Source organism: Melopsittacus undulatus, chromosome 10, assembly GCF_012275295.1.
Source record: "Melopsittacus undulatus isolate bMelUnd1 chromosome 10, bMelUnd1.mat.Z, whole genome shotgun sequence".
Taxonomy (NCBI): domain Eukaryota; kingdom Metazoa; phylum Chordata; class Aves; order Psittaciformes; family Psittaculidae; genus Melopsittacus; species Melopsittacus undulatus.
The window spans coordinates 31,134,446-31,148,646 of record NC_047536.1 but is presented as its reverse complement, the minus strand read 5'-3'; the positions used below and the strand labels follow the sequence as shown (position 1 = coordinate 31,148,646).

The 14,201-nt window shown below is 57.2% G+C and overlaps 2 protein-coding genes across 2 annotated transcripts; one reads left to right on the top strand and one right to left on the bottom strand.

The window, feature by feature from the left end:
* Window positions 1-112: 112 nt before the first annotated feature.
* On the bottom strand, window positions 113-6,432 carry RAB5IF (RAB5 interacting factor). Its single transcript, XM_034067129.1, has 4 exons — window positions 6,229-6,432; window positions 4,455-4,558; window positions 2,449-2,578; window positions 113-1,847 (listed from the first exon to the last, which is right to left on the bottom strand). The coding sequence occupies exons 1-4, from the start codon at window positions 6,355-6,357 to the stop codon at window positions 1,806-1,808; spliced, it is 405 nt and encodes a 134-aa protein (XP_033923020.1). The 5' UTR covers window positions 6,358-6,432; the 3' UTR covers window positions 113-1,805.
* A 1,737-nt stretch (window positions 6,433-8,169) lies between these two features.
* MYL9 (myosin light chain 9) lies at window positions 8,170-14,055 on the top strand. The gene is made up of 5 exons (XM_034067206.1): window positions 8,170-8,252; window positions 9,127-9,198; window positions 11,820-12,023; window positions 13,046-13,207; window positions 13,366-14,055. Exons 3-5 carry the CDS (start codon window positions 11,840-11,842, stop codon window positions 13,536-13,538), a joined length of 519 nt encoding a protein of 172 aa, XP_033923097.1. The 5' UTR covers window positions 8,170-8,252; window positions 9,127-9,198; window positions 11,820-11,839; the 3' UTR covers window positions 13,539-14,055.
* Window positions 14,056-14,201: the final 146 nt, after the last annotated feature.

Below are 14,201 nucleotides of genomic sequence, written 5' to 3'. Positions count from 1 at the left end.
GAGAATCCCAAATTGCTGCTGGTTTATTTACCAAAACCCAAACTCTTAAAGGAATCCCCCACTCCCACCATTTTACACAGCTTTGAAGACCAGAGGATACAGAAGCTGCACAGTGGATTAACAGGCAACATTTATTAGAGCATTTCAAGTATACAGTGACTTTAGTGATGGCTGTGAGCAGCTAAGATGCAAACGGATGCCAGTAGGAAAGGGTGACCTAGAACTAGCAGGTAATCAATGTGGGAAATTAATGCTTTCAGCTGAAAGAAGAGGAAAAGAAAGTATCAGATTAAAAGATTGAGTAAGTTTGGGGATGGGGAGGAGAAAGTATAGAAGTTCTTATTTGAGATCACTTCAATTGGCAACTTACAAGTAGCAGAAGCTGTCTGCTATTGCACTCTTCCCTTGGCATCCCAAGGACCTCAGGTGTGCTTTTTCCACTGAGAACAGACAGCATTTTCCCTGGTAAGAATGGAGTCCTCACCACTGGGTGCTTCTGGAATCCTAGCTCAGCACTTAAAGAGATTTAGATCCCTGGCTTTGCATGCTCACACGAGAACCAGGCTGCTGGACTTCCACCAGCGAGGAAGCAATGCAGACTTTCAGCAAGAGCACACTAAAACTATCAACTCCTCACTATAAGGCAGCTGTAGGTCGGGATGCTTTTGGGGTGCCTGAGCTTGTTGTTTAGAAAAGCAAGGACCACATGGCAACGAGACTACAAGGTCCTCTGACGAGAAGAAGGACTGTGCGTGTTTCCCAAGAGCTATTTCTGAAAGACACCGCCTTAAAAATATCTTAAAGCAGAGACTCCCCCTTTGATGCACAAAAAGGGCATGACCAGGGCAGGACTGAGCTCTGAGGTGATTGCCTCCCAAACCACGGGCTATGCACCATGCCCAGTTTGCGAGTTAGTAATTCTGCATTTAAGATAATAGCTGCCTCAGTTGTGTCTTAGCCTCCTGCATTTAATAACAAGGAGCAGCTGAATTCAAGAGTTTAAAAAATAAAAGGGAATTTAAATGCTTAACGTTTAAAAGGGCATCTCCAGAATGACAGTCCTTCAAGACCACTAAGCTCTGAGGTATGTGATGGCAGCTCAGCAGTCAGGCTAGCAGAATGCAGCGGAGTTTCTAACCCTCCCGAATACACCTTTGTCAACCAAATGAATCCCAATTCTTTGGAGCAAAATGACTTAAAAACTTGTCTTCAGCAAAGACCATTTAAAAATTCTGGTCACCAACCAATTTGCAAGTAAACAAAGAAGTATTAGAAACAGCAACAACACTGTCTGCTTAATCAGATCAGATCTGAACACTATAAAACCATGCTAAGGACGGCCACACGACTCCCATCCTGGATGCTGCCAGGGCCTTCCTCACACACATCCTACCACTGCTTTGTAAAAAGTGTTTGTCTAAAGGACAACAATGGAAGACATGTCTGGACTTCATGAGACTTCAAACAGAAGGGCATACATACATTAAATTAACAGACTCAACCTTCAGTACAGAGGAGTTTGATAGAGTTACTGGCTAGAGTCACAGAAAGTTCCAAATTTGAACAGTCTTGAACCACTTCCAAAAATTCCAATGGCTTTATAAGAGTTCCAACAATTAATGGGTATATAAAACGGAGACGGACTTCTCCAGTAGAAGAGTTGGGGCTCTTCCAGGCTAATCAGACTGCTGGTACAGAAAGGAGGTGATCTGACTTCCCCCACCTTCCCACCAGTCCACTAAAGACTATGAGTTATTAAAACCTTCTTGATTTACTGACGCTGATTTAACAGGCTGCAGACTGTGTCAATCATAGTGGATGGCAGTATAGAAGATTATCCAAACAACCTGTGGAGAGGAAAGGAAGTGAAGGTTATTTCGATGCCTCTGGAGAGGATTCAGATGCAGAAAGAAAGCCTGTGTGCTCAATAGAGGACTGGGGACTGAATTCCAGCTTTGAGATGGTCTAAGAGATGTTAGCACCACCACGCACCACAAACAGTGGCATTCAGCTTGCTTGTCTTTAGGGTGTCTCCACATTAACGTCCCACCAGAATCCCTCTAGTGATCTAGAAACACCCCCAAATCAAGCACTGACTGTATTCAAACTCATGGAGGGGGTAAGGGAAAAACAAAGACACCCAAAGCATCAGTTTGGGCATAACTAGACAAGACTCCAGCAGGCTGGGGAGACATACAAGTTAAGTGGTAGACGCAGAAGTATAGCTGCCCATTCCTACATCGTCTCCTACAGATGTGTCCCAGGATACTGTATTTCTTTGCCAGCAGCCATCAGATTGTGGCATTTGCTTTCCCAATCAACTTCACTTACAAGGTGATGTGAGCACATCTCTCTTCTATCAGCTCCTCACCTGCTCTTCTTCCAGGTCTTTTCCCTCAGGAAGTGTACCAATACAAATCACTAATCAAAGAAATCAAGAGGCATTACCAGAAACAGTGCAAAAGATGTCATGAATCCTTCCTTTGTGAGCTCCCACGTCCCACCATACTCCTCCTCATCTATCTGCTGGAAGCTGCTGAAGTAGAGGTACAGAACACCAGCATTGATCAGGCAGAATCTGTAAGAAAGAGATTAGGAACCATCATTTGGTGATACAGGACACATGAAACCAATATGCCATATAGCAAAGTAGCACTGAAGCATCTTTCATCCTCAGCAGAGAGGAAACAAAGAGGAACACTCTTCCTGCAACACTTCCCAGGCAGCTCAGTCCTCTTCCTTAAAAGAGCACCTTGGGAGCAGCTTGTCAGGGCACACCAGGTATGGATGAAGTTCACCTCACAGGGCACAACCTACTCTTAGTAAGGCTCCAGCCCCAGCAGTTAAAAGCTGGAAGCATCAGCAGATCTGCAAACCCTGCAGGTTTCCCTATCCTGCAGATCAGCAGCAGTCCTGCTCCCACACAGGATCCTATTTCTTTGCATGTCCTATTTGATTTTGAGGCTGCTAAGAGGGAAAACTGTTAGCCTCCATGCTCAATGTGTCACCATTAGTGTCCCATGGCCAAATGCAGTGACTCAGGGAGCCAGGGAAGGCTCGACAGCACTCTTAGAGCAAAGCTCTCTGGTTCAATGTGAGACAACTCAGCAGTCTCTAGGCTGTGCCAACAGTTACACTGCAACAGAGAGAAAACCCATGAGCTCCTGTTTGTCCTTAAGACACATCTGGCTTCAGCTTAGGACTGGGGTAACCTGGGGAGTGACAGGTACATTCCCTGGAAAGCAGGCTGGGTAGGAAGGGCAATACAGGAAGACACACACACCAGCTGGGTGAGTGGCAGCAAGCTGCAAGCAGCTACGTGACTGCACACCACAGAGAAAGCACCCACACAGCTCTGGAAGCTTTTAGCTTTTCCACTTATACCAAATCACTTCTATTTCTCATTCACTTTTAGCACAGGAATTGGCTTAGGTGCCTTGTGAATTAATGGATGACTAAGTAAGAACAATGCTTCTCAGCTATTTGCATTTGTTACTGGGAGCACTTTAGAGTTAACTGTTTGCACGTAGCTATGGAGTTCCTGTTGGAGCATCCCTGCTTCACAGCCCCTCTTCCCTAAACTTCAAACTTTTTCTTCTCCCCCTCTCAGACACTTGATGCTACTCCCTCCCCTTTCTTACCCCAGCCAGGACACTCAGGAGCAGGGACAAGAAGACGAGCCCATTTTGCCTAAGAAAAGCTGTGAGGTTGCAAGCTTGACCAGGAGACCTTGACTAGGCAGAGATACTTGCAGAAGGAAACACCCCAGAGCAGGGCCGTGTTTCCCATCACTGGTGTCCCTCCAGAGGCTTTTGAGTCAACCAGTTTCATTTCTGCTCACTGCAGCCTCTGGACACCAGCAGGGAGGTGACCTGAATCCCATGTCTCAGTGGGGAGCTTTTGCCTCTCCAGGCACTGCCTAGAAAGGAGCTGCAGGAGCACTGCCAGTGGTGCTGCTTCATCCGCTCGCTACCTGCGGTCTTTGTGTTTGGGAGAAACCTTTTCTTTACCAAAGAGAAGCTGCCCCTCTTTGTCTACTTACAGACCCCCCTCTCTGAGGAGGGCTCCTGACTCAGAGAGGATGACTACCACACCTTCCCCTCCAAGGGCAGGCACCATACTCATAGCCCTGGCTCACACATAAAGGAACAGGCCACTTCATAACTCAACTGAACCTCTCATTCCCTTCTTCTAACCCTACTCCCTTTAATAATAATAAAATAAGAACATCAATAGTAATCCTAAAAAGCATTCATCAGGCTGAGGAGAGAAAGAGGCAGACAAAGACAAGTTCTGATTTGTATGAATTTCATGACAAATAACAGCCTGGAACGCACCGCTGGCTCTCAGACTGCATTTGGCAGCCTGTTGTTTATAGCACAGCTTTAAACCAGACACAAAGTCAAGTCCAAATGTGGGAAAGTACATGAGACAGAAAAGGAAATAAACCTTACACTGCTATTCCCACGAATCCCTTCAGTGGAACTACTCCCCAGATGATTCCCAAAATAACTGCAATGATCTGCCGGAACCAGTAGATCACATCTAAAAACTCGTCCTGAGGAGATAAAGCACAAGAAAGATTTTGGCATTTACTTTGTATCATTTTTTTTAAGCATCATGCAATTAACAGTGAAAATTTACTGAACACTTAGTTTTCCATTTCAAGCAGAAGATATTCTCCTCAGAGCAGACAAAAGCAGCTTATGGCATCACACGCTGGATTCCCTGCTTCCAAATTAAGTATACAGCTTTGTCCTCCAACGGGCCAACTGCACAGGCAACACGCATCCAGGCCCCAGCTTAAGTAAAGATCCAGTTCTGTAACAGTTCACTGCAATAGAAGTTCAAAGACCTCTTGATGCTTTTAAGAGTGTTACAGCCACTCTCAGTGCCCCAGGCCCTCCCCGTGCCAGGGGCAAACGCTCCCAGCAGCCAGCTCCAGATCACAAACCAGCTCTCACACGTGTTACCAGCGCTGTCTGTCAGAGCAGCAGTGAAGCTGTCAGTGCTGTCTGTGCACAGGGCCCACACAGCTCTAAGCACACAGCTGGGCAGTGCTGACTCACGTGTTAAAGTTCACTTCTGCTCACATCCTTTTTCCTCCCCAAGGATTGCCCAGCACAGCCCCAACACCGCTGTGGTTTTACTGCGGGATGCACGCAGTTGTTTGCCTCCACGTGGAAGCCTAGAATCCATGTCAGATATGGCCACTTCTCTCCGTGACTACATTTCTCAGCCATTTTAGCCTTCAGTTCACATCCTGCTGCATCAAAACACTGCCACAGCCCTGCTCACACTGAAAACCCTGCCCAGTTTGTCAGAAGGGGATGAGGGCAAGCACAGGAGCAGCTGATGAGGAAAAGCGACACAGATCCATGCCTGCCCCTGAAGGAAGCGCAGGGAACGAATCTTCTCCCCAGTGAAAGGCACAGACAGCAAACCAGGGAGTGGACATCCCTGAGGTGCTGCAGGAGCTTGGAGCACTCTGGGTGGGTGCTGAAGAGGCACTGACCAGGAGCATTAAAGCACAGGGGAGGAATGCACAGGAAAGACTTCACCAGTGCTAAACCCTCCAGGGAGTCTGTGGCAAACCTGGAAGCTTTGCTGACAAACAGGAGGCTGAGCACACACATAACTTGTGTGGAAACCAAAAGACACACAAGATGCTGAGGCCAAGGGAAGCCAAACAACAGCTAAACAACTGTCGGGAGGTTAGTCCTCTGCCAGAGCAGACCTATGCCATCACACTGTAACAGTGGACCTGTTCTTGCTGCCATCCCATCCCTTCGGAGCTGACAGCTCAGCGGGATCTGCACACGTACCTCTCACAGTAGATACTTCTGGTTTTAATTACACCAAGTATAATTCTACCCAATCCTACAGAAGTTCGGTCCAAACGGAGCCGCGAGTACCCCAGTACGAACACGGCCTGTGCTTCCTTCGGCTCACACCCCCGGGGCAGAGCAGAGCCAGGGCTGCTGTGAGCCACAGCCGAGGGGCCACAGCCGCCCTCGGGAAGGACGCGCTCTCTGCTCCAGCACCAGCGGATCCAGCGCAGGAACGCGGCAGGGACAGCCCCGTACCCTGCCCCGGCCCCACCGCACGCACGGAGCCGGGCACCCCCGCTCCCCCTGGCCGGGGCGAGGCGCCAGCCCCGCTCCCAGCGCCTGCTCCCCGCGCAGCTCCCGGTGCCCGGTGCCCCCCCCCCGGCAGCCCCACCCCCACCTTGTCGTGCCACGCGGAGTCGCTCCGCAGCGCCTTGCCCCACACGGAGCCGCGCGCGGCCGCGCCGCCGTTGGCCACCGCGTGCTGCTGCGCGTACGGCGGCTCCTCCCTGCGCCGGGCGCCGCTCATCGTCCCGACAGCAACCGGAACCGGACCCGAGCCCGGCCCCGCCGCCGCCGCCGCTCCCGGAAGCGGCCACCGAGCGGCGTCACCCGCCCGCGCCTCCCGCTCCGCCAATCGCGGCGGCGGCGGCGGCGTGCGGCGTCACACGTGACAGCGGCGAGCGCCGCGCCCCGCTACGGCAGCCGAGAGGGGTCAGCCGGGAGCGCAGGTACCGAGCAGCGACCTCGGTACCGGTGGGTGCGCAGCGGCGCCCGCGGGGCGGAACGGGCCCGTGTCTGTCGCTGAGCCCGGACACGGACCCCGTTCCTGCGGCCGCCGGGGAGCGCCGGGTCCGGCTCTGGGACAGCAACACGAGAGGGACGCGGAGCTGATGGGCGAGCCCAGAAGCTCTTCCCTGTGAGGGTGCTGAGGCGCTGGCACAGGGTGCCCAGAGAAGCTGTGGCTGCCCCATCCCTGGCAGTGTTCAAGGCCAGGCTGGACACAGGGGCTTGGAGCAGCTGCTCCAGTGGAAGGGGTCCCTGCCTGTGACAGGGGTTGGAGCTGGAGGAGCTTTAAGGTCCCTTCCCTGGGCACAGCTTCCCCTGCTCTCTGGCTGTGCTGACTGCAGATCTCTGTCGTGCTTCGCTCTCTGCTCGGAACCTGTCGCTGTGCGTTTGCATCTCTCCATCGCTCCTTCCGGGGATGGGCTGCAGGACTGGGGCCTTTGGAGCAGGGCAGCCTTTAAAGCACACCACGGTTCTGCAGAGCACTGCAGCTTCTTGTTATCCGAGACACTGCAGCAGGCAAACATCACAGGAGTCATGCTCTTGGAAGTGTATGCGAATGAAATGATCACACGTGGAGTCCTAACGACTGGGTTTCAATACTGTTGCCTCACAAGAGCAGTGGTCAGCTTAGAACAGCTGAATTCCTCATGGAAAACCACATCAGGAGCGATTCCTCCAGCACGGGGTGGGCAGGGGGTGTGTCTCCAAAACACTCCTGGTGTCTCCCTCTCCCGTTCCCTGCTCCTCTGCAGGCTGAATTCTGGCCCCAGCCTCATGGGTTCCCATGAACCAAAGGTAAACTTGGGATGATGCCTGGGAGGCACCGCTCTCCCAGTGGGCAGCCCACAGGATCAGGAGGTGGCTGCAGGACTGGGTTGTGGCACAGGGCTGCTGATGGGAAGGAAACATAAGAGAGACCTGAGGAGTCTCGGGAGCAGTGCCCTTCCTGCCTCAGGTGTGGGGTGGGAGCTCCAGACCCCAGATGTGGAGCGGGGCAGGCCCCTGGCTGTTCTCCTTCCAAACTGCTTTCTAGAGAGCTTTCACGGGGCTGTTTCACTGGGTCCTTCTGTGGGCTTGCAGCTGCAGGCAGAGCAGGGCTCAGCACCCATTGGCCACCATTCCCTGTGCAGCATTATCCCACTGGACCCCTGGCCTGTGGCTTGCCTGGGTGCAGCCATTGGATGACCTCAGAGCCTCTCCCCCCGCCGCTGGCAGGGACATGGCCCAGGATGAACCATCACCCCTGGCCCCATGGCCGGCATCACCCATGGGTGCCCCCGCTCTGCATCACACAGCATCCCCGGTGCCACCGGGCTGGGGGCCGGAATTCGCCCTCGGGGACCCCGGGACACGCCGGTTCCCAGCCCCTCGGGGCAGCCCCGCGCTGCGCATCTCCCCGCGGACACGCGTGGGGCGCTCCCGCTGCCCGTTCGTCTATATAAGGCCGGGAGCACCGGCCGGGGTCCGTCCCGCCGCCCGGCCCCGCCGCATTCTTCTGCCTTGTATGGGCCGGGACGGGCCGGGACGGGGCGGGCGGCACCGCCCCGGGCCCCGCTGCCCGCCCTAGGGCCGCTCCGCGGGCCGGGTCCCGGCAGAGCAGCGCCGGCCGCCCCGCAGCATCGCGCTTCGGCTCAGGTGAGGCGGCTCCGCCGCGGACCGGACCCGCGGCTCCCCTTCCAGTGCGGGACCGGAGCCGAGCGGCCACGGGCAGCGGCAGCGCGGGGGGAGCGACCGGGAGGGATGGAGCCGAGGCAGAGCCGATGGGGCGGGATGGAAGCGGGAGCAGATGGAGGGACCGGGAGGGATGGAGCGGGGTGAACTTGGAGCGGCTGCCCCGGAGGGAACGGAGGAAGAAGGAGTGGGGCGAGGCGGTGGCAGGAGAAGCCCCGGGGCGTCCCCCTCCTGCCCGGGGAGCCCGGCAGGGATGTCCCAGCCAGGGGAGGCGAGGATCGGTCCTGAGCAAAGCGCTCCGTTACCGTCTGCAGTGACTTGGAGCGGGGACGTGCCTGGTGCTGCAGGAGCAGATCCTGCGCCCGGGGCTTCACCCTCCTCCGGTCTGGGAGAGCTGTTCCTGTCTGGAACACTGCTTTTCCCCCCAAGTCTTATTTGCCGATGGCCAGAGCCAAGATCCAGCTGTATGCGTGATGCTCCATAGATCTCCCAGTGACCTGCGAGCAACTGCAGGCAATCAACTGTTGTAAGGCAGGAAAGCTTTACTTAGCTGGTTCCCTTCAGCCTTACACACGGAGGAACGTTGTGTGTGTTTAGCCTTGGCCATGAAAACTTGAGCTTCTTTTGGCTTCCCTCCCTGCGTGCCCTTTCGGTACCAAACGTTAGGGCTGTGATAAAAGCCAGAGGGGCTCTAAAACACGGATGTGCGGGAGAAGGCGGCGTCCGGAGCAGCATTCCTGGAGCGGAACATGCCGAGTGTCAACAACCGGCGCCAGAGCTGACCAAAGATGGTCGCGTTTCTCCTCTCACTTCATTTTTTTCCCCTCGCCTCTGGCAGGCTCCGTGCGGCTGTAGGAGGAGTTTGTGGTCACCTCCCCCTCTGAGGCGCTGCGACCAGGTCCCCACTGAGGTGAGCCCTGTAATTCCCTTGGGAATCAACAGCGCAGGGCACGTTGTGCTGAGGACCGGCTGCTGCGGGGTCCTGTCTCCCAGCCCCACCGGGCACCAGAAGGGTGCTGGGTGCTGGGTCTGTTTCACGGTGATGGATGGTGTCTGTGCAGGGTCTTCTCGTGGTGACCCCCGAAGCTGTGCTCTGGGGGTTTGCTGGTGCCTCATGGGCACGGTGGGGTCCTTGTTCACTGAATGTGGTGGGAAGGAGCTAGTTCTGAATGCTCAGGACCAAGCCCCACCGGGTCTCTGGTGTGAGGCAGGAGCTGAGGGAGGGTTGGGATTAATCTGTCCTGGGGTTACTGCACACTTGTCCCTGGCTCCTGGTGCTGCCCTGCTCCTTCCCATCCACACATGGAACCCACTCATTGGCTCCAGTGCCAGCGGATGCACATCACGAGATCTCTGCCAGGAGCTTGTGGTGGAGAGGAGCTGTGAGCAGATGAGGTCCCTCTCCGGCTGTGCTGGAGACTGCAGGGCAGCCCCGCGTGGTGCCAGCCCCCCTGCCAGCCCCCTGCCAGCCCCCTGCCAGCCCCCTGCCAGCCCCCTGCCAGCACCCTGCCAGCCCCCCTGCCAGCACCCTGCCAGCACCCTGCCAGCCCCCTGCCAGCACCCTGCGAGCACTGCTGGAGGAGCCTCCTGCATAGCCAGCTCCAGAGGAGCACCCCTGAGCAGCACAACCCGGGTGGCCACAGCTTCTCTTGGGCAGGGAGAAGGCACAAGCCCAGTGGTGCAGGAGGCAGAGGTCACAGAGGCTGGCTGTGGTCTGACCCAGTGCTAATGTCCTTGGGTCTGCTGCCTGCTGGGTGGAAGCAGCACTGGGACGAGTGGCTCTTTAGCAGGAGGTGGCAAGACCAGGACCAGTCTCTGTGGGTTTCCTTCTTGCCAAGGAGGAAGCCCAAGGCTTGGTGGCTGCGCCGCTTGGCCCAGCTGAGCTCATCCCAGATGCAGGGCATCATGGCCAGGCATGAAGCGATCTGGGTGTTGAGTGGGAATCTCAGATGGAGATCTCAGGAATCTCAGGAGGCTGCTTGCTCTGCCCCAGCCTGTCCCATGCTGGGGTCCCGCTGGAGGGATGCTCTCCAAGCCCTGCGGTCCCTTGGGTCCATCAGCATTAAGGATCCAGCTGGGAAGTGGATCCCGGCTTAGCACACACAGAGCAGCCAGACCTGCTGCTGGCATGCAGCTCACTGCGGGTGTTGCTTTGTGCTCTTCATTCAATGCAATGTGGCTCCTGTCCCCTGCGGAGAAGGCAGGAACCCAGGCACAGGGCACAGAGCAGGAGCACCCTGGGCTCATTCATACTCCATTAATTTAACATTGCCCTCCAAGAGCTGCTCCCCAGGCTGATGCTGACCCAGATGGGGAAACTGAGGCACGGGGCTATGAGGGAGCAGTGGCTGCAGTAGGAACATGAGGGCTCTGAGCAGCATCGCTCCCCTGGGCTGACCCTGCCCCTGCTTCCTCTTGGGGCTGTATGGGAACAGCCATCAGCATCCCTGTGCCAGGCAGGGTTCACCTGGGAGAGGTCTGAGCATCCTCTCTCAGGCAGCATCAGTGGTTGCTGGAGGTGCTGAGCACCTCATAAGGATCCCATTTGGGGCCCAGCATCCATGGCCCAGGGTGCCTGAAATGGTGGCTGCTTCCCTCAGCCTGGCAGCGTGGGGGATGTCACCAAACCCTGTTCAGAGGCTGTGAAGGAACCTGGGTACCATCTCAGGGTGGGAATGGGCTCAGCACGGGCTGGGGGCAGGACTCCCCAGTCCAGGTTTTCCTGCCATAGTCCTGCCTTGCTGATGTTTGGGATCCCAGTGGTCCCTTTGTCATTCCCGCTGTTCAGTCATTGCCCCAGCTGTGTCCCAATGGTCTGTCCATCCCACTGCCCCTCTGGGCTGGTCCTTTCCCGTGGTGTTCATTACCTATAATGGACAGCAGTACCAGCCCTCAGCACCCACGGTCCCACTGCTGCCCCCCCAGGAGCCCACTGCTCACCCCACTGCCCACCCCATTGCTCACCCCCTATGTCGGGGCCCTCCAGTGGGTCCCTGGGCAGAGCATGGGGCTCACTGGGCACTGCAGCAGGAGGGAGCCTTTGGCTGGGCTGAAGCCAGCAGTGTCGGAGGTGGGATGGATGGTGGGATGGATGGACGGAGGATTATGGATGGAGGGGGAAGGGAGGCAGTGGAATGTAAGGAATGTGCCCGGAGCAGATAACCCCTTCCCGCTGGGTGCTGGGTGCGGTGCTGAGCCCACCTCCCGGGGAGGTGGCTGCGGGCTGCTCTGCACAGTGAAATGAAGGATGCTGGGGAGCCCTTCAGCCCAGGAGCTGAGCTGGGAGAGCCCTGACAGAGGAGGGGATGCCTTATGGGGGGGGAGCATTGCTAAGCTCTGCCCATCCCCATGGCTCCCCGGCACTGATGGCAGTGGGGGGATGCTGGGTGCTGGGCTTGGCATCTCTCCCTGTGCATGGGGTGCAAAGGGGACCGGCAGGAAGCAGTCTGGTGGGGTGACGGTGCAGGCAGCGAGCTCTGTCCGGTCCGACCCTGCCACCACTCACTCGTGTGTGTCCTGCCCTGCCCGCAGGTGCCCCCCCTGCCGCCAGGATGTCCAGCAAACGCGCCAAAGCCAAGACCACCAAGAAGCGCCCGCAGCGCGCCACCTCCAATGTCTTCGCCATGTTCGACCAGTCCCAGATCCAGGAGTTCAAGGAAGCCTTTAACATGATCGACCAGAACCGCGACGGCTTCATCGACAAGGAGGACCTGCACGACATGCTGGCTTCCCTCGGTGAGGAGACCCTGCCCCACGTGTGCCCCGGCCCCCCGGGGGGACGTGGGGATTGCTGCTGGTGACCCAGTGTTGAAGCCTGCCTTTGGTGGGGTGCATTGAGGCACACACCTGTTTTGGGCCAGCCTAGTGCCGGCTGCAAACCTGGGGTGGGAGGAGGAAAAGGGATTTCTCTGCTGGCAGCAGTTGACTGGAGGTGTTTGTGGAGACACCCAAGGGCTGCAGCTTGGTTCATTGTGAGTGCTAGAAGGGAAGGGACCCTCGGGGGTGGAGAAGCTTTGCTATGAGCAACCACCAGCCCCAGCTATGGAGTGTTTGAATAGCCTCATCCCTGAGCATCCCCTCTGGGACAAAGCCCTCCCATTGCTCCCAGCAGAAGGGGCTGGTCCCTGCCCCAGGGATAACTGGGCCGGTTGGGACTCGCAGGTCCGGCCGCACTCCCCATCCGAGCCCTTCTCCTTGGCTGCAGGCCCTGCTCCCAGCTCCCGCTGCCTGCGGCGCTCAGGGGGGGCTGTCAATGATTGACCCGGCAGCCAAACCTGTTCTGGGGGTCCTGCCTGGCCCCGCGCCCTCCTCCTGCTGGGCTGCAGCAATGGGAGCAAAGGGGCCGTGCGCTGGGGGCAAGCAGAGGAGGTTGAACCATCCCCGGTGCAGCTGCGGCAGGAGCAGAGCTGCCCCTCTCCTCTGCTGGTGCTGGGTGTCAGCACAAGGGGAATGGGACAAAGCCATGGGGTTAGTTCCTGGCAACCCCCAGATGAATTCCTGCAGCTCCATCAAGGCTGAGCCTGGCAGAGCTTGATTCAAGTGGCTGTCTTGATCCAGGCTGGTTGATTCCATGGGGAGAGGTGCTGAGTGCGGAGCACTGGGCACTGCAGAAACCCCCTCCCTTGCAGGTGGGGTGGGTGGACATGCACCAACAGATTCATTTGCAATGAAAACCACCCCAGCTGGGTGCATGGCCTCGGGATGGGTGCTGGGGGGAGAGGGGACGCTGCACCCACACCTCTGCCTGTGTCTGGCAGGGAAGAACCCCACCGACGAGTACCTGGAGGGCATGATGAGCGAGGCGCCAGGACCCATCAACTTCACCATGTTCCTCACCATGTTTGGGGAGAAGCTGAATGGCACCGACCCAGAGGACGTCATCCGCAACGCCTTCGCCTGCTTCGATGAGGAGGCATCAGGTACGGGCACTGCCTGCACAGCCCCATGGTGAGGGCTGGGGCCAAAGCCTTTGGGATGGGCCCCAAGCAGCTCCGGGGTGGGAGATGCGCAGCGGTGTCTTTGGCTCAGCACTCCCCCAGTGTCCCCTTGCTAACACCACCCTGTGCCATCCCTGCAGGCTTCATTCACGAGGACCATCTGCGGGAGCTGCTGACCACCATGGGAGACAGGTTCACGGACGAGGAGGTGGATGAGATGTACCGCGAGGCGCCCATCGACAAGAAGGGCAACTTCAACTACGTGGAGTTCACCCGTATCCTGAAGCACGGAGCCAAGGACAAGGACGATTAGAGCCTCACCTCTGCCCCCTCCTGCGCACACCCCCACTGCCCCTCGGCTCCCCTTTGCTGCCCCACAGCAGGCTCCCCCCATGGGAAGCACCTCCCAGGACCAGCACCCCCCATCGGGTCACGCTTGGAGGAGAATCGCTCCCATCACTGCACCGCTGTGTGCCCACTCATCAGCCCTGGACCCCCAGCACCATTCCCACCCACAGGCTCGCTCCGCTGGGACCCCCAGCCTGGCTGTGACCCCCCCCTCGAAGCCACCGAGCTGCTGGTCCCTGGGGTGAGCATCCGAGGCGAGCGCTGGCCTGTGGGGATTCTGGCTGGACCCAGCCTGAGCGATCCCCATCTCAGGACCATAGCACAGAGAGAAAGCACCTCTCCCCTCTCCTCCTGCACTCCCTTTCTTCATGGTTCCTCCACTTTGTTTCCTCCTCCCTGCCTGTTTTGTGGCCTTAGAGCCTGTGATCTGAGGGGTTTGGGAGGCCGAAGCGGTGTATAAAACCTGATGGGTGTGATATGGAGATGTACTGCGTGTGGCTGGTGCTGTGCTCCCGGGGGGAACTGGGGGTGGGTTTGGGAACTGCAGCAACAGCCCCAAACGAGCTCACCTCCAGGCTCCTTCCTAATTCCCTGCTGCATCAGGGAATAACCCACAGTTCTCCCACTT

Bases quoted from the DNA above. Each gene is read 5' to 3' on its own strand.
- MYL9 (XM_034067206.1), top strand. From the start codon at position 11,840: ATGTCCAGCAAACGCGCCAAAGCCAAGACCACCAAGAAGCGCCCGCAG. The intron at 12,024-13,045 runs GTGAGGAGACCC...TGTGTCTGGCAG, and splicing joins CGACATGCTGGCTTCCCTCG to GGAAGAACCCCACCGACGAG. The intron at 13,208-13,365 runs GTACGGGCACTG...CCATCCCTGCAG, and splicing joins CTTCGATGAGGAGGCATCAG to GCTTCATTCACGAGGACCAT.
- RAB5IF (XM_034067129.1), bottom strand. From the start codon at position 6,357: ATGAGCGGCGCCCGGCGCAGGGAGGAGCCGCCGTACGCGCAGCAGCAC. The intron at 4,559-6,228 runs GTGGGGGTGGGG...TTATCTCCTCAG, and splicing joins ACTCCGCGTGGCACGACAAG to GACGAGTTTTTAGATGTGAT. The intron at 1,848-2,448 runs GTAATGCCTCTT...TCCTCTCCACAG, and splicing joins CATCTTTTGCACTGTTTCTG to GTTGTTTGGATAATCTTCTA.